Raw genomic sequence first — 24050 nt, 5'->3', positions numbered from 1 at the left:
GGAGGGTCTTGGAGCCTCAACTATATCCATACCAGGATACAATGTCTCCTTGCTTACAGATTTATCCCTTTTCTTCAAAGCCTCTCTATCAGGAGGCTTATGTCTCATCTTTTTTCAGGACTCTGAGCTACTCTCTGGAGATGCCCCATGTTTCTTGCCCCATGTTTCTACAGTGGAGCAATGGAAGTTGAAGGGGTGCTCTAGACTAGTCAAAGCTGCTGAACAGACAGGGCAGTCAGGCCCCAAGTTGGAGGAGGTCTCATAGAATGCTCCATGAGGAGCAGCTTAAGTCTGTCCTCCTTCAGTTTCCTGGATTTGCTTCCAAATCCAATGCAGATCTTGCACATTGATGGGATATTTATCTCCCCCAGATATTGGAGACAACTTGAATGAATGTTGTTGGGGGGTAAATAGCTTCTATGGGTCAGGCAGCATTTAAGACCAAGGGTTTGGGGCATAATCATCAAGAAAAAAAACAAACACCTCAAACAAAGGAAAAAACTCTAAGTGAGGTGGGAAGCCTGACCTCAAAAAAAATGAGAGGACCTTCTTAAAAAAAAACAATAAAAAAAAACACACACACACACACACACAAAAGTGTGCAGGTAAGTTCAAAAGTAAAATAACGTTATTTTTATGGTATTTTTTATTAAAAGATTTAGGCACGGACAGCTGGCTAAGACTAGGGGTACACTAATCCATGGACACTCCAGAGTTCCCTTTCAGGCAATGGGCAGCTGAGAAAGCAGGTCTGCCCTGCCCTCAGATCAGAGCAAGGGGGTGTACAGAGCACAGGTAGCACAGACCATGCAGATACCGCTACCAAAAATCTCTCACCTGAGGTGCACATGCACACCTGATAGTGGCCTGCAAAATATACAAACTCGCGTATTGCTACATAGCTGCAAAAAATAGACCAATGTGATTTTCAGATGCCTGCATACACTAAGGCATCACATCGGAGCAGGCAGATAAGAGTCCATTGCAACCACACCTACATTATCGTGTTCTGTTCCGGACACCACATTAATAGAAAAAAATTGGAATAAGTATGAAAAAGCTACACAATTGATGATAGAGCTAGAGGGATTAATTTATGAGGAAAAATTAAAAGAACCAAATACTTACTATACATTGGCTAAGCAATAGCTAAGAGCAAGAAGGAGACAGAAAAACATAACTATCCACAAATAATGAAAGATCTAAACACTAAGGCCCCAACTCAGGAAAACCACTTTGAGACATTCTTAACTTTAAACACATGCTTAAGACCATCCCTATTTAACAAAGCATGTAAATACACACTGACATCTTATTGACTTCAATGGGACTTAAGTATGTTCTTAAGTGCTTTGCTGAATAGTGGTGATTTTAAGCATGTGCCTAAAGTTAACTATGTGCTTAAGTAGTTTTGCTGAATTAATATCCTAGAAGGGAACAGAATTATTCCATGTTCTACACAGAAATATAAGCAGAAGTAATGGGATAAAATTAAGAGAGAGAAAGGTATGTCTGACTATCAAAAAAAATTGATCAACAATGAAAAGTATGTGGCAAGTCACCTGGGATTTTAAAACTAAATTTGACAAAATACTAGAACCTGTTTACTCCTGGGAACAAGATTGCATTGGCAAGAAAACAGATCTAAAAGGTTCTTTCCATTTCTAATGTCTATGGCTCTATAATTATTTAAAGACAGTTCTCAGTGCAAGATAACATCAATGTCATCCACACTCTCCAAAACACTCATGACAAAACTCTGATTTATTTACATGTATGAGAAAAAAAACCTTGGATACTTTTTTAAATATAGGGCACAACTCTTGCACCCAATTACCTATTCCCCAAAATCAGTTTAATTTACACTGTAGATCTTGCACAGGTTCAGCTGCTGAAATGAATTCTAGGGTGGGGCTTTCAAATCAAGGGTGTCATCAGAGTTTAGAATACAACTTCCTAACAAGAAAAACACTGCTAAATTGCTTATGTTCCTTGCCCAGTACTCTTCATAGGGGCTGTGAAAGAATCTTCAGGAAGGCTAGAATAGAGGTGAAAAGTAATACTTGTTTTGCAATTATTTTATACTGATTAAAGGGGGAAAAACAAAAAAGAAAAAGATCTGGCCATTAATATTAGGAATATTTTCCTTATTAACCTTTCACATAAATTAGTTTGAATATTTAATAATTTAAATTATGATTTTACATGATTATATTATCGATTATTACTACTTTATATACCTCTGATAAATGTCTTGATGATCTTATTCAAGGAATAAATCCTAGAAGCAATGTGTCTTTTTATGTAGCTCTTTTGATTTTAGCAAAATAAAATGGATAAAAACAGGCAGAAGAGTTCATTTAGCAGACCTATACTAAATCAGTCCTTCATTATATTTGAGGAAAGGCACAGCTGTGACTTGACTTTTCATGTTTTTCCAAGACTAACAGCCACCTACCTGTTGCTGTACTGGTACTTGCTGTACTACCTGCGTGGGCACTGCTGCTTGGCCAGCCACAGATGTCTGTAAAGTCACTGTTGAACCTGTGTCCGACACAGTCTCTGGTGTCTGCATCGTGGTCTCTGAATAAAATTAAAATGTAAAATCAAGTTTACCACATGAACTTTTTTGCTTGTTGTCACTTATACTTATGTTAATCTTAAAAGAGTAACATTTGCCCAAATTCCAATCTGGGGATTAGCTAAAAGATTTCCCCCCCTGCCATCACATCAAAATCTGTATGTAGTGTTATACAGGTTATTGCTCTACTTATGGCCTGCTGCACAGAAAAACCCCCCCAGAGAACTGAGTACTTCAAGCTTTAGATGCCAACAATAAGTAATTTTTCCTAGTTTACCTACCAGCCTGCTTTATAACAGTGTATGTTAGCTCAGTAGCAAGGTGCTTTTGAACCTATTTACTGCTGTGAAGTAAAGAACTTTTAGAGAAATTAACCTGATTCTTCTCCACTTGACATGGGATAAATTGGCTTCAACTCCATGAAAGTCATTGGAAGTTACGCCATGGTAAAACTCATTTGAGAGGAGAATCAACCCCTTTATCTTTGCATAATAGTTAAATCTGGACACTTGAAGCTATCTATACAGCGGACAATATAATTAGCCCTAGAAACTGTATTTTCTATTTTATTTTTATTTAGCCAGTATTAAACATGCCTTCTTATAAAGCCTCCAATAACTACTGTATTGAACTGAACACTTCAAACACAATTCATATTGACTGTCCTTAATTCTAGAGAACTATAAGTCATTTCTACAAAAAGGCATTTTTAAATGATGGTGTATCCCATATAGTCAGTTTTCAGAAAGTACTGGCATAAAATGAGCAAAGTATATTGAAAAAGTTCAATGAGTAAAATATGTAATACCAGAAATTTTTTTTTAAAACTTTTTTCTTTCTGAAGAGTCACCGTGTGGAAGGCATTTTTCCCCCTAAGAATGCAGGCTCAAAAACTTACAAATTTAAATATTTAAGGGCATCTTCTGCTCTCACTTATGCCCCAAATATCTCTATTATTTAATAATCTTAATGAACAAAGATGTATCTGACTTATTTGTAGTCTATTATTCAGGCAGGAAACCAATCATGAAGGAACAAATGTGAAGACTTAGAAATGAGTCAGTCCTTAGTCTGTAGCTGATTCAGGTAATTTCTTAAAGCCAGTTATTTCTTGCTTCAGAAAAGTTATAGTATAAACCAGGGGTCGGCAACCTTTCAGAAGTGGTGTGCCAAGTCTTCATTTATTTACGCTAATTTAACGTTTCGCGTGCCAGTAATACAATTTAACATTTTTAGAGGATCTCTTTCTATAAGTCTATAATATTTAACTAACTTAATGTTGTATATAAAGTAAATAAAGTTTTAAAAATGTTTAAGAAACTTCATTTAAAATTAAATTAAAATGAAGAGTGCCTTCTCCCCCCCCCCCCCCCGGACCAGTGGCCAGGACCTGGGCAGTGTGAGAGCCACTGAAAATCAGCTCGCGTGCCGCCTTTGGCACGCGTGCCATAGGTTGCCTACCCCTGGTATAAACAAACAATCTATAGGCAAATGCAAAACTATACATCTAGGAACAAGAAATGCAGGCCATACCTACCAAATGGGGGTCTCTATCCAGGAAAGTATTGACTCTAATAAAGAATTTATGGGTCAGAGTGGACAAGCAACTCAACATGAGCTCCCAGTGCAATACTATAGAAAAAAGGGCTAATGTGATCCGTGGATGTGTAAACAGGGGAGTAGTAGGTAGAAGTAGGGAAGTGATTTTACTTCTGCATATAGCATTGGTGAGACCAATACTGGAATACTGCATACAGTTCTGGTGTCCACATTTTTAAAAGGATTTTGAAAGGTTGCAGAAAAAAGCTACAGAAATAATTCAGGGGCTGAAGAAAATGCCTTACAGTGCAAGACTTAAGAGCTCAATCTGTTTAACTGATCAGAAAGAAGACCAAGAGATGACTTCATTACAGCATATAAGTACCTTCATAGGGAGAAAATACCAGATACTACATTCTTTAATCTAGTAGATAAAGTCAGAACAAGAAGCTGAAGCTAGAAAAATTCAAATTAGAAATAAGGCTTTTTCTTCTTTTTTTTTTTAAATAGTGAGTGGGATTAACCAATGGAACAAACTACCAAGGGAAGTGGTGGATTCTCCATGTCTTGACATCTTCAAATCCACACTAGATGTCTCTCTGGAAGACATACTTGAGTCAAAACACAAGTTACTGGACTCAGTACAGGATAACTGGGTGAAATTTAATGACCTGTGATAAACCAAAGGTCAGACTAGAACATCTAACAGTCCCCTCTGGCCATAAACTCTAGAACCTATAACTAAAGTACTCTGACTGAAAAAAGGAATACTAGTATCATCACCTATTAATAAAATACTTCCTTCACAAATCCAGACTATAGGATCTTCACACATGACTTCAAGCACACACACACACTGACCTACCATGGCCAAATGTTCTAGAGAAGGTTGCAATGGGCCTGCATCCTCAGTTTTCCTCTGCCTGCACAAAATCATATGAACATGATGAAGTGAGGAACAAGGGAAGGCAGAAGCAGTACAATTGGAAAAGTCTTTAGAATCTTCTAAATTATCTTCCTCCAAAACTGGGATTACTCATATAAGTATGGCTCAGTCTGAATAAGGGCTCAAGAATCTGGACATTAGTTGGGTATCGCTACTACTTACTAACTGCCTACATTGGGTGCTGAAGAGACAACTTTATGAAGGAGAAAGGAAGGTTACACAAGTGACACATTAGATTAAGTCAGCACCACTCAGCATGGCTAAGGGCCCAGTATAGAGACAGACTGCCCTCCTGAAGCAAGCATCTAGCACTTCTCTCAAGACTTAATGTGGGCTCGGGTGGCTCCGCCCCATTGCACCCATGAGAGATGTTAGGATTGGAGGGAGGAACTTAAGAGGGAGACACTCATGTCAGTTGATGGCAAACCAGGGAGCAGAGCTGACCTTCAATCCTCAGCTCCTAGAAAGAGGGCTAACTGCAAGCAGGAACTTCCCAGATGACTGTTGACCAACAGCCCCTCCCTGAAGGAAAGGAGGGCCAGAGGCTGACTCTCCTGGAGAGATAACTATTCGCCTCTATTACAAGTGAACTCGGTTTAGGGCCACAGACAAATGAATGCCCTCTGAAAGAAGACAGCCTTAACCCAATTAAGGATCATTCATTTGTGTTAATTCCTCTTATTTCTCTTCATTAACTGCCCTGGAAGGAGAGAGACTTTAAAATGACCTGGCCAGAGGGCCATGTAACAGGAAGAGGGAGACCACCACAGCCCCAGAGCGACCTGTGAGGTACTGGATAAGAAGAGAGATACTAAGCAACAGCTGGCCACAAAGAGGCACTAGTGGTGAGTCAAACCCTTCATACCTACTGAGATCATATGGATAGCCTTTTATCTCATTTCCTTTATTACACAAGGCGAAAGAGAAACAGCATACAGGAAACCTTTATCCCAACATGACAGAAATGCATTTGATACAGATACCAATCCCTTCTTGCTTTTCTACAAAATGTCCATCACTTCAAATTTTCTGGAAGAATGACTGTCTTCAAGTGACAGAAATCTTGTCATGTGACATTCAACTCTTAAAAGAGTGGGATTTTTACAGATTTACAATTTTGTATGGCTCACTGAGCAGACAAAGTTCTCAACTACAAAATCTGGTAAACTCACACAAGAAGTTTTAAGAAATATTATTTCAAAAATGATAAAAAGCATCAAAGACAATGGGAAGACTATTTCTGTAACCCAGTGTTGCTGGCAGAGAGGAACTGAGGACAGAGGGATGTAGAACATTCAGATCTGCAAGCTAATGTGTGCACACCACCTAACAATAACCTTATTTCTTTCTTCTCTAGCCAGAAATCACCTCTTTCCTGGCTGGTACAGAGAAATGAGATCATACTTTATATAATTTTCTTTCCCCAAACCAGTTTGGGGCGCTTACTTTTCCACCCCACCTCCTAAGGACCACATAATGGATTATTTTCCACATGTCTGAATCAAGCAAATTATCTCATTAAATAATGTACATAAAATAGCACACATACAGCTGCTTGGAAGCTGAACCTGAAACCTTGGAACCTGAAATTTAGGTAGGCAGATGTAATGGAAATTTGGAGAGAACACACGAATTACCAACACTATTGATAAAAAAAGTTATATGCAATCATTAATATTCATAAGTGGTCAACTCCTTTATTTTACAGTTTGTCTGACAGCCAATAATTCTACTAGCAAAATGGTCCTTAAAATTATGCTGGGCATTTGTTCCTTAATTACTCAGCAAAGGGTGCCACCTATTGAATTACTGTTCTGCTACCTACAGTACCTAGATTTTTCTGAACCAGAACAGTGAGATCACACAAAATAACAATTTGAAGTGAGGCTTTACGCCAATATAATCAATAATAATAATTAAATAAAAGCTACAGCATCAACAATCAGAGCAACAGCGTGAGAAAGGTAATGTTTTAACTTTAACCTTTGCATCATGTAGTCACGCTGTGAGCAGGGTTAGATGAAGAAGTAGTTATTCACCATGTGCAGTAATGATGGTTCTTCTAGATTTGTCTCTCTGTGGCTGCTCCACTTTAGGTTAGCTATATTTCTTTATTTTAAAAAAACTGTTTTAGTAAGATAGAGATATTTTTCTCTAATTGCCAGATTTTCCCCTTTCACCATTGGGGAAACCTTTATCAGACAATGCCCGGCTTGCCTGGATTTAAAAAATGTGACTCTTGCCGTGAGGTGACGCCTGTCTCAGATGGTCATTCATTGTGTGTCCGTTGTTTGGGGGAGACCTATATCTCCCCAAAATGTTCATATTGCAGTAATCTGAAAGTCAGGGCAAGGCACAACAAAGATCATCAGTGGACCCAGCCAGGGTTGCCCATACCGTTGCTGCATCTCAAGGATGGAGACATTTGGTCTCAGCAGCTTTCCATGTTGGTCTTCGTCCTGTCAGTGAAGAGTGCTGGGAGGAGAAACGGTTCCCATGTACTTCCTCCTCTTCATCACTGGAGAAGGGATGTGGAGCCAGAGAAGTGGGCAATTGTTCAGTTAGTTGGCCTGGAGATCCCTCAGTACTGAGCAAGGGTGATTGCAGCAGCGAGGAGACCACTATATCCTTGCTTTGTAGAAACTGCTGTGGAGCAGTATGTTTCTGAGGTGGCAGTACCACTGATGTGGATATAGTAGGTGCCTTTGTCGAGACGGTTGGTGCCGTGGTTGGCCTGTCCATTGGTGCTGACGACTGAATGCCAGTGGGGGTGGCATTGCCTGTTGAGTCGATCTCGGTGCCAATTCCCGCACCAGGGTGTTCAGTGCCGTGGAGGAGGAATATCTCAACTCCATTCTGGAATGGCGGTGCTCAGCAGAGGTCCACTGAAGGATGGTGCTCGAGGTGCCAGGAGCCTCAAAGGTGCTCACTCTACTTGAACTCGGCACCAAAGAAAGCGACCTTGCCAGGGACCTCTTTTTTCTTTGAGTGTCTCTATTGGGGGAAGTTGTGGCTCACTTCCTGGATCATTTGGAAGGCTAAGCACTCCCATTAGCAGAGGTTTTGTTTGGGGAACCATCTGCTGATGTAGATTTTGCTCCTGGAGGAGTAGGCTGAAGGGACTTCTCCATTAAAATTATCTTGAGGCAGAGATCTCTGTCATACCTTGCCCTGGCTTTCAGGTTACTGCAATATGAACATTTTGGGGGATATCGGTCTCCCCCAAACAACGGACAAACAATGAATGACTGTCTGAGACAGGGATTGCCTCATGGCAAGAGTCACATTTTTTAAATCTGGGCGAGCTGAGCATTGTGTCTGATAAAAGTTTCCCCAATGGGGAAAGAGGAAAATCTGGCCATTAAAAAAAAAATCTCTATCTTACTAAAACATTTTTTTTTTATAAAGAAATCTAGCTAACCTAAAGTGGAACACCCACAGGGACCCCACTCGAAGAAGAAACAGGGGTTAGCTCACCTGCAGCAGCCTGGAGCCCTATTTACACAAGTGCTCCCACCAGTGGCTACCAATGAAGGCAACAGTGAGAAAAATATCTAATGCAGATGCCTTCATAGGGAAGGGCCTTAGTCTGCAAATTTAAGAATCTAGTAAATGAAAAGAACAAAAACAAAAATAAACCCTCTACATTTAAGGATGTAACTTGCTCTCTCTCTCTCTCTCTCTCTCCAGTGGAACTACAATACATCCTAACTAGTATTTTGCCAAAGGCACTTCAATTTATTAGTTCTGTAGGTTGATTTAACAGTAGATCAATTAGAATGCTAAAGCATGTTTGGGGACTATAAACGCGGCTGCCAATTTTCACTAAAAGGATAATTTAAAGGTAACGCCTTAATTCAGATCTATTCAGAAGTATTTTGGTTTGTCTCCTCTATTTCTACAATCATCAGAGGGTAGCTGTGTTCGTCTGTATCCACAAAAACAACGAGGAGTCCAGTGGCACTTTAAAGACTAACAGATGTTAGTCTCTTAGTCTTTAAGGTGCCACCGGACTCCTTGTTGATTTTATATCTACAATGTCCAGATTCACACCATGAGGACAATTCTTTAACATGATTTGCTCACACATCACAGGATTTTCCTTAAACATTAAATATGCTCTGCTTTACATCCAACATTTATGGCATCCCTGTTCACTGGCTTGCTGCTAGTGGCATGTCCTGGAGCAGTTTAGTTAGTATAGTTCTTTTATAGGCTTCTTCAAGTGATATTTATCAGTTACACTAATCCAGTCTGAGAAACTAAATAAACCCTTGCAGTTTTTCAGTGATGCTCCACATATGTAAATGAGCTGTATATTGTTGAAGGAGACACATGCCCAATTTCAGTCTAGTCATCTTTGCCTAATGGGACTGTCAGGTGTATCACAAGCAACAGATGCTTGTTTGACAAAGGACCTTTTTATTCTGGCTAATTAAGCAGTAGGACACACCCGCCTGTTAACAGTTCTTCTTTGTACTGGCAGTAGTGGCTGAATCATAGGAATCTACAGCTAAATAGGCCACATCTTGAAAGAAGGCTAATTAACCCCTAGGAGAAGGAAAAGACTATTGCACAAACCCAGCTGCTGCATGTGACAAGATTAGCATATCTTCAGCCTAATAGGCAAAACCCAAGCAAAGCAACTGTGTTAAGAATACATGTTTTACTGCAAATTTTGTGTACTCTAATGTTGTTTGTTAAGCTTCCTAAAGATTATTTAGTACACTCAATTTCACAGTAGGGATCCTTCTGTTTTCAACACTTCACATACCAAACTAAATGGTTTAAGAGCCTGACCTTATCAACTATCTATCAAATAGTATTGTATAAATGTGTCAGCTTAATAGTAACTATTTGGTTTTTTTTATTGGGCTCCTTCATCCTGAACTAATTTACTTTTCTAAATACTAGTTTGTAAAGTTTTGTTCCACTACATACACGTTATTGTCTACACCAAATAATGTACCCGGTTTTAATTCAACGCTGAAACTAAAAGCTTGCAATTTTACTTTCAAGTGCAGCAGGAAATTTCTTTTCTCTCCTTTAGAAGGGTAAATAAAACATCTTTGAAGCCAAAGTAAATTAAATCTTCTAATCACATGCAATATTGACAAGCTTTTAATGGTCAGAATGAAAACCTAATCTTAGACCTTACCTACTCATAGTAGTGAATGACCAACACGCTCATTATGAATTTCAGGCAACATAATGACTTATACAACAAAATACAATTCTTAGAACATGTAAGTATCAACAAATGAATTAATACAGACTGCTTAGTTCTTGAGCCATACTACAAATGTGAACCAATCTTAATAAATACTATGGATTCTTTTTATCTTTTGTATAAATTTAAATAAATAAATCAAATAAATAATTATTTCAAATAAGCTCTTACGATCTTCATTCACATTTCGTGCATACACCTATTTCTATAATCTAGGAATTATTGTGGGGAAGTTCTATGGCTTGTGTGTTATGCAAGAGGTCGACTAGAAGATCACAATGATCCCTTCTGCCCATGGAATCTGTTAATCTATTTCTAAGGTAGACGATAACTTCAATGCACTATTCTGAGTGGGAAAAGAAGAAAGTTTTACACATTTTTTTTTTAATATTAAGGAAACTAATTTGGAGAAAATTAGTCCTGGATTGTCTGTCCCCTCTGACTCACTTAGGGATAACAAAATAGACAGGAGTAGGCAGCTGGATATTTCTGAGATATGGACTGATCTTACATATTTTATTCAGCAAAATAGCTTGTTCACCATCTTGAGAGTTCTAGGGAGGAAAGAAGGAATAGCTGTGAAATTAGGGAAAGTCAATAAACTTGATTCTGTAGCTCCATACAGCACCACTAATGCGCACCTGACTACGGTACCTGGACCCAAGAGGAAGAAGCACAGACAGCTACAAACGAGCATGGACCCTTTCTGGTAATTCCCAATGGAAGAGTCACAAAAGGCACATTGACTGGAAATTTTGATTACTGGTTTACTTCTAATTTCCCATACATGTATCACTCACTAGTCATCATAATAGAGTTCCCCATCTCCAGTTAAGCACAGATCTTTTGGGCAAAAGGATGTGGCATAGACCTCTTGCTGTGACCTACCAAAAAGTGCTTCCAAAGCTGTAGCAACATATTAGTAAAACCTGTTAGAGCATCAAAATTATATTTAATCCTGCTAGGTAATCTATCAACATTACAAATATGTCATCTTAGGAAAACTAATTCTAAAAAACAATTCTTTAACATTCTCTCATAAGGTCTCCCAAGGCAAGATCAGACTCATAAGTAGGAAAGTTAGAAGAAAGGAAATGAACATTTCAGTCAACTATCACATTTTTCTATTCTCAGACATTATTGTGTTCACTAGAGGTTTTGGCCACAACAAAGTGGAAGAAAACAAAGGAGGGAGAATCACAGGAAAGAATAAAAACTATGAATAGAGAAGGTTAAGTAAGAGTGATAAATCAACAAAACACTACTGATGGCAGGATTAGTCGGCCAAAAGTGATATCTGAAAATACCTGCACTTTTAGTCTCCAATATCTAGACACTGAACACAGTACAGAGCCGTTTTACAGATCTCCTTGTATATTGCTTGTGCTCATTTCATCCATGAAGTTTCTATCTTTCTCACAGAATAGACTGTAGGCCTTCTTTAGAATGCCTGGTCACTGGCCTTACATGTTTCCATAAAACATAACTTCAGCTATTTGGTGACAGATATTTTTGGAGTTTTTATTCCTTTCACTGAATGAAAAGTGTCTTTGATTTCTTATGAATGTTTATGTCCCTACTCATTTCTAGCTTGTGTCAGTTCTTCTCGTTTTCACATCCATGTTTTGGACAAAAGGACTGCAGTACAAACGTTGAGATCAGTAGATGATAGAACTCACTTTTAGTGCAAAGTCAGAGCCTATTCTCAGTAATGCCTTGTCATTATGAAAACTACAGAAAAAATGGTTCCCTACCTTTTGTAACTGTTGTTCTTTGAGGTGTGTTGCTCATGTCCATTCCATTCTAGGTGTGTGCGCGCCCACGTGCACAGTTGTTGGAGACTTTTGCCTTAGCAGTATCTGGAAGGTCGGCTGTGGCGCCCCCTTGAGTGCCGTACTCATGTGTCGATATATTAGGTGCCACTGTCCCTACGCCCTCTCAGTTCCTTCTTGCCGGCAACTCCAACAAAGGGGAAGGAGAGAGGGTAATGGAATGGCCATGAGCAACCCATCTCAAAGAACAACAGTTACGAAAGGTAGGTAGATAAAAGACGGTTACTCACCTGTAGTAACTGTTGTTCTTCGAGATGTGTTGCTCCTATCCATTCCAGTTAGGTGTGCGCACCGCACGTGCACGGCATCTCGGAACTTTTTTACCCTAGCAACTCCGGCAGGCCGGCTGGGCGCCCCCTGGAGTGGCGCCGCTATGGCGCTAAATATATACCCCAGCCGGCCCGTCCGCTCCTCAGTTCCTTCTTGCCGGCTACTCCGACAGTGGGGAAGGAGGGCGGGTCTGGAATGGATAGGAGCAACACATCTCGAAGAACAACAGTTACTACAGGTGAGTAACCGTCTTTTCTTCTTCGAGTGATTGCTCCTATGCATTCCAGTTAGGTGATTCCCAAGCCTTACCTAGGCGGTGGGGTCGGAGTGAGACGTGGCAGAGTGTAATACCGCGGAGCCGAAGGCTGCGTCGTCTCGAGACTGTTGCACCAACGCGTAGTGGGAGGTGAAGGTATGGACCGAAGACCAGGTGGCCGCTCGACAGATGTCCTGGATGGGGACATGGGCCAGGAAGGCAGCCAACGAGGCATGCGCTCTCGTGGAGTGAGCGGTGAGGCGGCACGGCGGCACGCGAGCAAGCTCGTAGCAGGTCCGGATACACGCAGTGACCCAAGAGGAAATCCGCTGGGAGGATATCGGCTCGCCCTTCATGCGGTCAGCAACCGCTACGAACAGCTGGGGCGAACGCCGGAATGGTTTAGTCCGCTCGATGTAGAAAGCGAGCGCCCTGCGGACGTCGAGGGTGTGCAGCTGTTGCTCCCGAGGTGAGGCATGCGGCTTCGGGAAGAACACCGGGAGGAAGATCTCCTGGTTGAGGTGGAAGGCTGACACCACCTTTGGGAGGAAAGCCGGATGAGGTCGAAGCTGCACCTTGTCCCCGTGGAAGACGGTGTATGGCGGACCAACCGTCAGAGCGCGGAGCTCAGACACTCGTCTCGCTGACGTAATGGCGACGAGGAAGGCCGTCTTCCAGGAGAGGTAGAGCAGAGAGCACGTGGCCAAGGGCTCGAAAGGAGGACCCATCAGCTTGGCCAGCACGAGGTTCAAATCCCAGGTCGGGGCAGGACGCCGCACAGGTGGGTACAAGCGGTCCAGGCCTTTAAGGAAGCGGGAAACCATTTGGTTGGAGAAGATGGACCGACCTTCCACGGATGGACGAAAGGCGGACACTGCTGCCAGGTGAACTCTCAAGGAGGAGACCGCAAGACCTTGCTCCTTAAGGTACCAGAGGTAGTCCAGGATGGTAGGGACAGGGACCACGAACGGATTGAGGCCTCGCTGGTCACACCAGAGCGCGAACCGCTTCCATTTCGCCAGATAGGTGGAGCGAGTGGAAGGCTTTCTACTCTCTAGGAGGACTTGCTGAACTGCCACTGAACAGTCCCTCTCTGCGTGGGTCAACCACTCAGGTACCAAGCTGTAAGATGGAGGGACTGCAGGTTCGGATGGCGGAGTCTGCCGAAGTCCTGAGTAATGAGGTCCGGCCACAACGGGAGGGGGATGGGATCCCGAACGGAGAGCTCGAGCAGCAGGGAGTACCAATGCTGCCTCGGCCAGGCCGGAGCTATGAGAATGATGGTGGCTCTGTCCCTCCGCAGCTTCTGAAGCACTCGGTGAATGAGCGGGAACGGAGGGAAGGCGTAGAGTAGGCGATCCTTCCAGGGATACAGGAAGGCGTCCGACAGGGAGCCCGGCGAGTGACCCCGGAATGAGCAAAACAGGTGACACTTCCTGTTTTCCTTGGACGCGAATATGTCTACTTGGGGAAACCCCCACCTCTGGAAGATCGTGTGTACGACATCTGGACGGAGGGACCACTCGTGAGAGAGGAACGACCTGCTGAGATGGTCGGCCAGCGTGTTCTGCACTCCCGGAAGAAAGGACGCTTCTAGGTGAATGGAGTGGGTCACGCAGAAGTCCCACAGGAGCATCGCTTCCTTGCAGAGGAGGGAGGAGCGGGCTCCGCCCTGCTTGTTCACGTAGAACATTGCTGTTGTATTGTCCGTGAACACCGTCACACAGCGGCCTTTCAGGTGGGTGCAGAAGGTGCGACAGGCTAGATGGATCGCTCGCAGCTCGCGTACATTGATGTGGAGAGCGAGCTCCTGCGGCGACCACAGACCTTGGGTGTGAAGGTCGCCCAAGTGAGCCCCCCAACCGAGCGCTGAGGCATCCGTGGTCAGCGTGGCGGACGGGCGAGGCGGATGGAACGGGACTCCCGCACAAACGACCTGCGGGTCTAGCCACCAGTTGAGGGAGTCGAGGGTCGGCCTGGAGACTGTGACCACCATATCGATGGGATCGCGATTCGGTCGGTACACCGACGCGAGCCAAGACTGGAACGGGCGGAGGTGGAGCCGCGCGTACGCGGTGACATACGTGCAGGATGCCATGTGGCCTAGGAGGCGGAGGCAGGAGCGCACCGTCATGGTCGGGAAGGAGACGAGGTCCCGGATGATGGAGACCATGGTCTGATGTCGAGATTGTGGCAGGCAAGCTCGGGCTATCACGGAGTCGAGGACCGCTCCAATGAACTCCACCCGCTGTGACGGAACGAAAGTGGACTTCTCGGCGTTGATGAGAAGCCCGAGCCGTCGGAAGAGGGACAGGATGTCTGTCAACTGGCCCATCACCAGCTGTTGAGACTGACCGCGAACCAGCCAGTCGTCGAGATACGGGTAGACATGTATCCGACCAACCACCGCCATGCATTTGGTGAACACCCGCGGGAACCCAGAAGCCCCATTTTGAGCCCCTTGAGGGTTGCTGCCGGAAGGACCTGCGTTGTGCTTCATACTGAGGATCACCGTGAGGGGTCGGTGGCAAGTGTGCGTTGCTGTCCGCACCGGAGGCCACCGATGCCGGGCGAGATGGCCAAGGAGGTGCTGAGGCGCTGACTGATTGTACCGCCGAAGGCGGTAGTCTGTCCGCAGACGGTGCCGAAAAACAGTGTCTGTCCATTCAGTACCGGGACGGTGACCGAGACCGTCGGCCACCGCGGTGCCGGGAGCTCGACCGGGAGCGGGATCTGCGGTGCCGGGAGTGGCTGCGAGAGTCGCGGTGCCGGGAACGGTGCCGGGACTGAGACCTCCGACGGTGCCGACGCGACGGCGATCGGGACCTGGATCGGTGCCGGGAGTGCGACCGGTACCGGGATGACGAACGGTACCGGGACTCCGACCGGCGTCAGGATGGCGACCGGTACCGGGACGGCGAACGGTGCCGAGAGTGAGATCGGCGGGATGGCGACCTCCGTCGGGACCGGGAGCGTGACCGGGACCGGGAGCATCGTCTGTGCCGGCGGTCCGCAGAGGGTGGCCGGATCATCATTGCCGGTTTGCCTGCAGACGCGACAGCCCGCACCGGCGGTGCCGGGGGCTGGAGGCTCGGTGCCTCTACGAGCTGTATCAGCTCATGCACCGCGGAGAAAGTCTCCGGCGTCGATGGCAGTCGCGGCTCAACCACGGACGGTGCCGGGGAGCGTGGCGGTGCTGGACTCGACGGCCCTTGTGGCGCCGGAGTCAACGGCCTGGTGCCCGCCTGGTGCACGGCCACTGAAGGAGTGGTAGGTGGCGCCACAGCCTTGGCTGAGTCCTCAGCGCGGGACTTAGCGATAGCCTTCGCCAGCCTGCGTTTCCTAGCAGGCGAAAGGGAGCGGTGCCGGGTCTTCGCGGTCGCCGGCTGAGGCTGCGGTGCCGCGGTGCCGGAACGGCTCAGCGCGGCCGGAGCGCTCTGCACCGATGAGGCTCTCGGTGCCGGCGCGGCCGGTGCCGGGGGCTGTAACGACGCCTCCATGAGGAGCTGCTTAAGTCTATAGTCCCGCTCCTTACGTGTTCTCGGCTTTGAAGACAGAACAGATCTGACACTTGTCTGTCCGATGGCCCTCGCCGAGGCAACGAAGACAGGCGTCGTGCGGGTCCCCGATGGGCATAGGCCTCTGGCAGATTGCGCAGGGCTTAAAGCCCAGTGCCTTGGGCATGAGCCCGCACCGGGAGAGGAAAGGGAGGGGAAACCCCCCTAACCTTAACACTAAATCTAACTAACTAACTATAACAACTATCTACACGAACTATGAACTAACTGTATACAAAAAACCTTTAGCGAGAGCTAGGGTAGTGGAGGACAGAGAGCACTCCACAGTTCCAACTGGCCGTCACGGGCGGTAAGAAGGAACTGAGGAGCGGACGGGCCGGCTGGGGTATATATTTAGCGCCATAGCGGCGCCACTACAGGGGGCGCCCAGCCGGCCCGCCGGAGTTGCTAGGGTAAAAAAGTTCCGAGATGCCGTGCACGCGCGGCGCGCACACCTAACTGGAATGCATAGGAGCAATCACTCGAAGAAGAACTGTTTTTTCGTCTTCAAGTGCTTGTTCATGTCAATTCCATTCTAGGTAACTCACAACCAGTATCTACGGAGGTGGGTTCTGAGTTCACAGCCTCCTGGCTTGCAGTACCGCCCTACTAAAGCCAGCATCATCCCAGGCCTGCTGGGTAAGTGTGTAGTGGGACGTAACCGTATGGACAGCGAATCAGGTGGCCTCCCTGCAGATGTCCCGGAGAGGTTCCTGGGCCAGAAAAGGGGCCAAAGAAGCCTGCGCCCTGGTCAAGTGGGCAGTGACAATTGCCAGGGGCAGCACCTTCACTTGATCATAGCAGAAGCGAATGCAGGCGGTGATCCAAGAAGAAATTCTTTGAGTGGATACAGGATGACCTTTCATCCTGTCAGCCACTACGACGAACAATTGTGTCAACTTACAGAATGGCTTGGTCCTCCGGTAAATGTAGAAGGCCACAGCCCACCTAACGTCTAAGGCACGCAGTCTATGCTCCTCTTCCGATTTATGTGACCTTGGAAAGAAGACCGGTAAGTAAATGTCATGGCTTGAATGAAACTGAGAGACCACCTTGGGCAGAAAAGCCAGGAGCGGTCTCAGCTGGACCTTGTCCTTGTAGAAGACCGCATAAGGCGGTTCCAAGGTGAGCACCCGAATCTCGGAGACTCGACAGGCCGAAGTCACCATGACAAGGAATGCACCCTTCCAGGACAGGAGAAGAAGAGAACAGGAAGCCAAAGGGTCGAAAGGAAGAGCCGTGAGCCGCAACAGCACCAGGTTCAAGGGGAACAGGGTCCTTGACATGTAAGTAGAGGAGTTCAAGACCCTTGAGAAATCCAGCCATCATGTCCTGAGTGGAAGCCAATCTGTCCTCGAGCAGCAGATGGAAGGCCGAGAAGGCCATGAAGTGGACCTTGGTCAATGAAAGGAACAAGCCGTGGAGCTTGAGATGCAGAAGGTAGTCTAAAATCAGCTGCAACGAGGCTCGCTCTGGCCAGACGCCTTAATCCAAGGTCCAACAGGTGAACTGTTTCCACTTGGCCGGGTAGATCACTCTGGTAGCAGGCTTTCTACTTCCCAAAAGGATCTGCTGGACATCGGCCGAGCAGCTTGTTCAACCACGCAGATTAGTTAGAAAAAAGGTCTATGAAGAACCGCTAACGCTCTACAGTCGCTAAGGCAAAAGTCTCCGACAACTGTGCACATGGGCGCGCACACACCTAGATTCAAATGATGGTTTTGTCAGTGCTTGAAGGATTAGATTAAGTTTTCCATGATATTGATCTTGGCATTGTAGTCAGACTAATATTGTCTGCTGTTTTAGGAAACTTTTTACAACTGGGCTTCTAGCACCAATACTAGGATTCTTGATACTTAGGATGTTTATTATTGCAGCAACATGCACCTTCATTGAGGTTTATTTTAATGATAATATTCACCTAGCTTTGCAAGTAGTCCAGGATGATAAGGATCTGGGCTGGCTAGGGCCTCAAATCCCTTTCCTCAAGTCAATATTTCCCATACTTTGGCATATGCAAAACGCATAGCTTTTTGTCCTAAATCAAACCGTGAGCTTTTTGGAATTATGGAAATAATTTGTGAGAAGTAATTCTCTTATAAGCATCTGACACACAGCTTTTAGGCTATAAATTTTAGGCATCCTGAATCTGAGTGAACTGTGCATCATTGACTAAATACATTGTCCTCAGAGTTAGTATCAATGGTTGACTAATGGCTATGTCCAGTAGGTCTGGGAATGAGTCTCTTAGGCCAATAAAGTACTATTTATTAAGTGCACTACAGCTGTGGTTTTATTTTTCTGATAGTTCTTTGGAATGAGCAAAATTGGGAGGAGGATGTTTACATACGATCAAATCTCCGATTCTGTAAGGGAGCATCTGTACCTGCCTGTTAGATCCTTTTATTGGGGGGTGGGGAGAGGAAATGAGAGATTTCTGATTCTTTGCTGAGACAAACAGGTCTAAACCACTGCAGTACCCAATATCCTGGTGGTCTGTATGAACACTCCTGCATGTAGAGTGCATTCTCCATGGTCCTTTACTAGTCTAATTGGTTAGCTGGCTCAACAGTCTGATTTCCCTTATACTCACAGCTATTACAACAACAACGAGTCTGGTGGCACCTTAAAGACTAACAGATTTATTTGGGCATAAGATTTCATGGGTAAAAAACCTCACTTCTTCAGATGCATGGAGTGAAAGTGTTTTTGTGGGTACAGACTAACACAGCTACCCCAACCACAGCCTAAGTGGAATTCTGAGGGAGTCTGTGTAAGCAAGTAGGGATGTCTGGAAGATTTGAGGCACTGGTTCCAGGGTCTGGGGATGGCAGGACAACAGTTTAACAGTTTGGGTGCTTGCTTATCAAAGGAATGGATCAGAAGGCTAGAGGAGCCTGAATTGGTTAGAAATTAGAGCAGTCTACCTGACCATGAAACACCTGCAGACTGTCTGCTTTCTTCATCATGATTGAGAATGACAGCTATGTCTTATGTACACCAATGTAGTGTATAAGAGTACTCCACTCTTCTGAAGAAGCCTGGCCCAGTCTCCCTCTGGATGGACACCAGCTGCTGCGCTGTGTTGTGAGTGGACCCACCCACTGTTTCCCATATGTTTCTAAGCAAACTGGGTCTATGGAGAACCTGGTCACTGTTCTTAGTTGTGGGTCTGCAAGGCATGCTCCCAGGCTCAGACTTCTAGTCTGAACCTTTCCTTGGGACATGAAGTGGGTTAAAGCAATTTGGAAAGTTTAGGTACCCCTTAAAATGAGACTTTTCCAATCCATTACCAAACAGTAAGTCACCAGTTAGAATTATTTTCTGCAGCTAACACAAAACAAAAATCCTATCAAAAGAAGAAGGGCCATTCCTTTGTGTGAAGAACTGAGATTTGCTATTATCATCATCATCATCATCTATTTTTGTTATTGTAGAGCGTAGGAGCCCTAGTCATGGACTAGGACCCTACTATGCTAGACTCTGTACAAACACAGAACAAAAAGTTGGTTCCTGACCCAAGAGCTTGCTGCTGTTTAAGAAATCTCCCAAATCACTATTACATACAATTCTTACTTTTATTGATAAAAGAAAAGACTGATAAGGTGTCAAAGTTACAAGACAACTTAGGAGCTTTCTACTCACCGTAGTCCCACCATAGTCCTATTAACTTATTCCTTTCATAAGTCTTCACAACTTATTCCTTTCACAGGCTAGGTCTACACGGCACACCTTACAGCCGTGCCACTAAGATACAAAGAGTAGCCACTCTCCTGCTGACAAAATAAAACCAACCCAATGAGGGACGATAGCTTTGTGAGCAGGAGAGTGTCTCCCACCAACAAAGCGCTGTCCACACCAGCGGTTTTCATCAATCAAACTTTTGTCAGTCAGGAGTGGTTTTTTTCACACCCCTGAGAGAGAAAAGTTTTACAGATGAAAATGCAGTGTGGACATAGCCTTAGTTGTAGATACTCTCCAGGTTAAATACAGCAGTATAGGTTGTTAAATGCTGCTGCTCTCTGGGACTGAATTACACCATAGTGCACCAAGAGAGTCACAAAAATCATACTCTCCATCTTGGATTCATTTCTTCTGAGAAATAAGATATTGAACATTTTTTAATGCTTCATTTCATACTGAAAATTCATTTTGCAGGGACAGGACAGCTCAGGAGGTTGGTACTGGAGATGGTCTTTCAGCTCTAGGGAAGTAGTTACTGAAATTCTTCCTGTGGCCATATGTTCATCAAATTCCAATGGGCTGTCATGCAAATATAGCCTTGGGGTAAGAATGGCAAGTCAGAAACAATTCACAGGACTTTGACTAGGAAGATAAAAGGGAAATAACCCAAACCTAAGTCCCTTTTGACAGACCACAAACTAATCTGGTTCTCCACCCCAGAAACCCAACATCTCTCCAACGCCCCTGCCATACAATTCTCCTGCACAGAAAAAGGGCAGGTCTACACTACTGCTTATGTCAATATAACATACATTGCTCGGGGGTATGAAAAAGCCACCTCCCTGAGCAATGCAAGTTATGGCGACCTAAGTGCTGTTCTCGGCGGGAAACACTCTCCTGCCAACGTAGCTTCCGCCTCTCACGAAGATGGAGTAATTATGCCATCAGAAGAGCTCTCTCCTGTTGGCATACAGCAGGGGTCTCAAACTCAAATGACCACGAGGGCCACATGAGGACTAGTACATTGGCCCGAGGGCCGCATTACTGACACCTCGGCTCTGCCCCCACTCCACCCCTTCTATGAAGCCCCGCCCCTACCCCGCCTCTTCCCACCCCTTCCCTGCCTCCATTCCAACCTCTTCCCTGAATGTGGGGAGTAGGGGTGAACAAAAGACAAGAGGATTTGCACAGCAGTGGATCCTCCGGCCCAGCCCCTTAAACCATTGCATAATTCCACACAGAGCTTCCGATCATACCAGACTCAACCATACAAATTCACACCCCACTTGCACAAAAGAATCCCAAAGGATAGGGGCATATACTCTTCATTTCTCATGTACAACCCACAGGCAATGCCCTTTTACTCAGGTTTTGCTTGTGGGACCAAGTGCAGCTCTAAAAAGCAGAAAGCAAATTAATCTATTTTATGCACCTTTCACTTCAGCTATTATAAATATTAGCAATTTATTACCAATGTTATAAGACTATAAAACTGATAGCAATTAATCAAACTAGTATTAACATTTTTATTTAATGAGCAAATAGTTTCTGTCATGACCCCCGGGGTAAACGGCCTCTTCTAGTCCCACAAGTAACCCCCCTTTCAAGTGTCAGGACCATGCCTCCACAACTCTTTGAAGTGAGACCGCATGATCCAATCACACTGACTGGATCTCGGAGTTACACCTGCCCCTCCCCAGTTGGCAGCAATGATGCCTAGCAGGCCCAGTGAGTTTGGCAACTGCAAGGGTTTCCCTTTAGGAATTTATGGACATTAATAGTATGCATGACCCAGATTCAGCTTCTTCAAAACAAAGTATGATTTATGTGCCAAAAGGTACAGAGTGCTAAGAGAAATGGATTTAAAACAACAGAAAGACTTGTATGCATATTGTCTCACCAACACCTGGAATTCCTCTCGAGCCTGCAGGTAGACATGACTTAGCCTTGCTGCCCCCCATTCTCTTGAGGACCAACTTAACGCTTCAGACCCTGACTCCCAGTCTGTGTCAGCCTGCAGCAGCTGACAACTTCCCCCTCCCTTTCTGCAGGTTAGCATATATAATGTTTTAGTAGCCACTTGAATCTTAGAGGTATCTTGGCTTGCCAGCCTTTGAAGGCAGCCAAGTAGGGGCATTCCTCAATTAACAGCTCCCCCAATTGTTCTCTTAAGAAGCCATGGTATTCTCTAAGATAGTAACTTATCTCTGCCATTGTTTTGCCTTTTCTGCTTGGTCTCTGTAACTCCATAGCCAGGAACCCATCATAAGCAAACACACAGAAAGGTATGCACACTCTTTATGCAAAATAATAGATATTTCCCATTTTGTCACATCTTCCTGCAGCATATTTTTCATGAATATGAATGTATAATAAAAATATGTTATTGAATTGTAAGACATTTAGGCCAGGTCTTGACTAAAAAGTTAAATCAACCCAGTTATGTGGCTCAAGGGTGTGAACTCAGTTAAGTTCAGTTAACTCCCAAGTGACTCAGTTAAGTTCAGCTAACTCCCAGTGTAGACAGTGATAGGTCAATGAAAGCATTCTTCTGTCAACCTAGCTAACACATCTCAGATAGGCGGATTAGCTACAGTGATGGTAAAATCCTGCCCATGGCTGTAGCGAGTGGCTACACTGAAACACAACATTAGGTGTAGATGTAGCCTAAAACTAAACAGCAGTAGTTATATCCCTTCTAAAACCTTAGTGTATATACCTAATGCTAAAAAAACATAACAAAACAAAAAAATAAATATAATCATTACTCAGTTATTACATAGCAGTTATTTTATAAACTGTCTCCTATCAACTATGCTGTAGCAAACATTAAGATAATTCAAGAATTCCAACTGGAACTTTTTATCCATAAAATACAGTATGGTTAAATCCAATTTTTAAATGCTCATTATTCTAAACCAAAGGTGACAAATCTATCACTAAAATAAATAATAATAAATAGTAATAATAATGTTAAGGTTTCAAAGTCAAAAACTCAAAAATTAGAAAATGCCAGAATTAAGGCTGCCGGTGCACCTCTAATTTTGGCCTTTCAGTGTGCCATATACATTATGATAGTCTTTAATTACATGATTGCAAACTTTTTTCATAGTAGTAAGCAATATGCTCGTTACTATTTGCAGGATCAGGCCCTAAATAGACAACATATCAAGGATGGATGGATGGAGGGAAGAAACAAAAAACCTAAGGGATTGATGGCATTAAGCATGAGACTTGTTTGTTCCACTTTTTTTGTACAGACTTTTTATTTGTTCTTGTCTATGTCACTATTTGTTAACACTTCTCTAAGGAGAGAACTAGGCTTTATAGGCCCCAAGCAGTTTTAAAGAGGGACTTTGGCAGAGAGAATGATTACATGGCAAATTAGGTCAAGAAAGATACAGATCACAGATGTAGGAAGGTGCACAAGAACTCCATCATGCTTTCTTTAATAAAAATCACACACAAAGCAACCACAGGAAGCAATTTAAAATGTCAACTATATCCTCATTTTAAATATTTAGTTGTTTTGTGACAAATTAATGAAACAGCAATATTGCACTCTTAATTGGTTAAGTACCATTAACCTTTTCCAAGGCTCCCAACTTGCAGATTTGAGTCAGCTTAGTTGGCATGCTGCCTTAATTATCCCGGGGACTGGAATACAAGCTTCACTATACTCAAGACATACCACTTTGTTTCTTTCACTATTTGTCAGCCTACCCAAAAATCGTAAGTACAAGTCCTCACATATTGAAACTCTACTTTGGGGCTAGGGTGCAAATGCATTTCAAGGGAATTGAAATTTCAAAGAGATGATGCATCTGTGAACATGGCTGAATATCTTGATAGTCACAGTAATACTTGTGACCTGTTCATAATTGAACAACAAAAAGTACCAAAGAATACATGGGAAGAAATTGGCCTAGTTCATACTAATAAAATAATAATACATTGTAATATTAGAGTCATTTTTCTTGATATAACAACTACCTGAACAGCTAGACTTTTAAAACTCAGTAATAAAAGCAGATAATGAATCTTAGGACACTGAACAGACCACCCTTAACAGATCCTTATTCAGTTTTCCCTGTAATATTAATAACAATGTGTAAACTGTCTATAGCTACAATATTAGAATAGTATACCTTCCAG

At 44.1% G+C, this 24050-nt stretch overlaps 1 protein-coding gene across 12 annotated transcripts in view; it reads right to left on the bottom strand.

Annotated features, from left to right (window-relative positions):
* The window catches only part of RFX3 (regulatory factor X3), a 238959-nt gene that overhangs the window by 115443 nt on the left and 99466 nt on the right, over positions 1–24050 (bottom strand). For 11 of the 12 annotated variants that reach the window (XM_045021039.1, XM_045021044.1, XM_045021043.1 and 8 more), the window contains one exon: positions 2459–2583. In XM_045021039.1, the coding sequence (XP_044876974.1) occupies positions 2459–2575 (117 nt within the window). In that variant the 5' untranslated portion in view covers positions 2576–2583. Of the gene's footprint in view, positions 1–2458; positions 2584–4985; positions 5044–24050 lie in introns of all 12 variants that reach the window. The other variant, XM_045021036.1, reaches the window with a different exon arrangement.

Source organism: Mauremys mutica, chromosome 6 (assembly GCF_020497125.1).
Source record: "Mauremys mutica isolate MM-2020 ecotype Southern chromosome 6, ASM2049712v1, whole genome shotgun sequence".
Lineage (NCBI taxonomy): Eukaryota > Metazoa > Chordata > Testudines > Geoemydidae > Mauremys > Mauremys mutica.
This window is presented reverse-complemented; position numbering and strand designations above follow the sequence as displayed.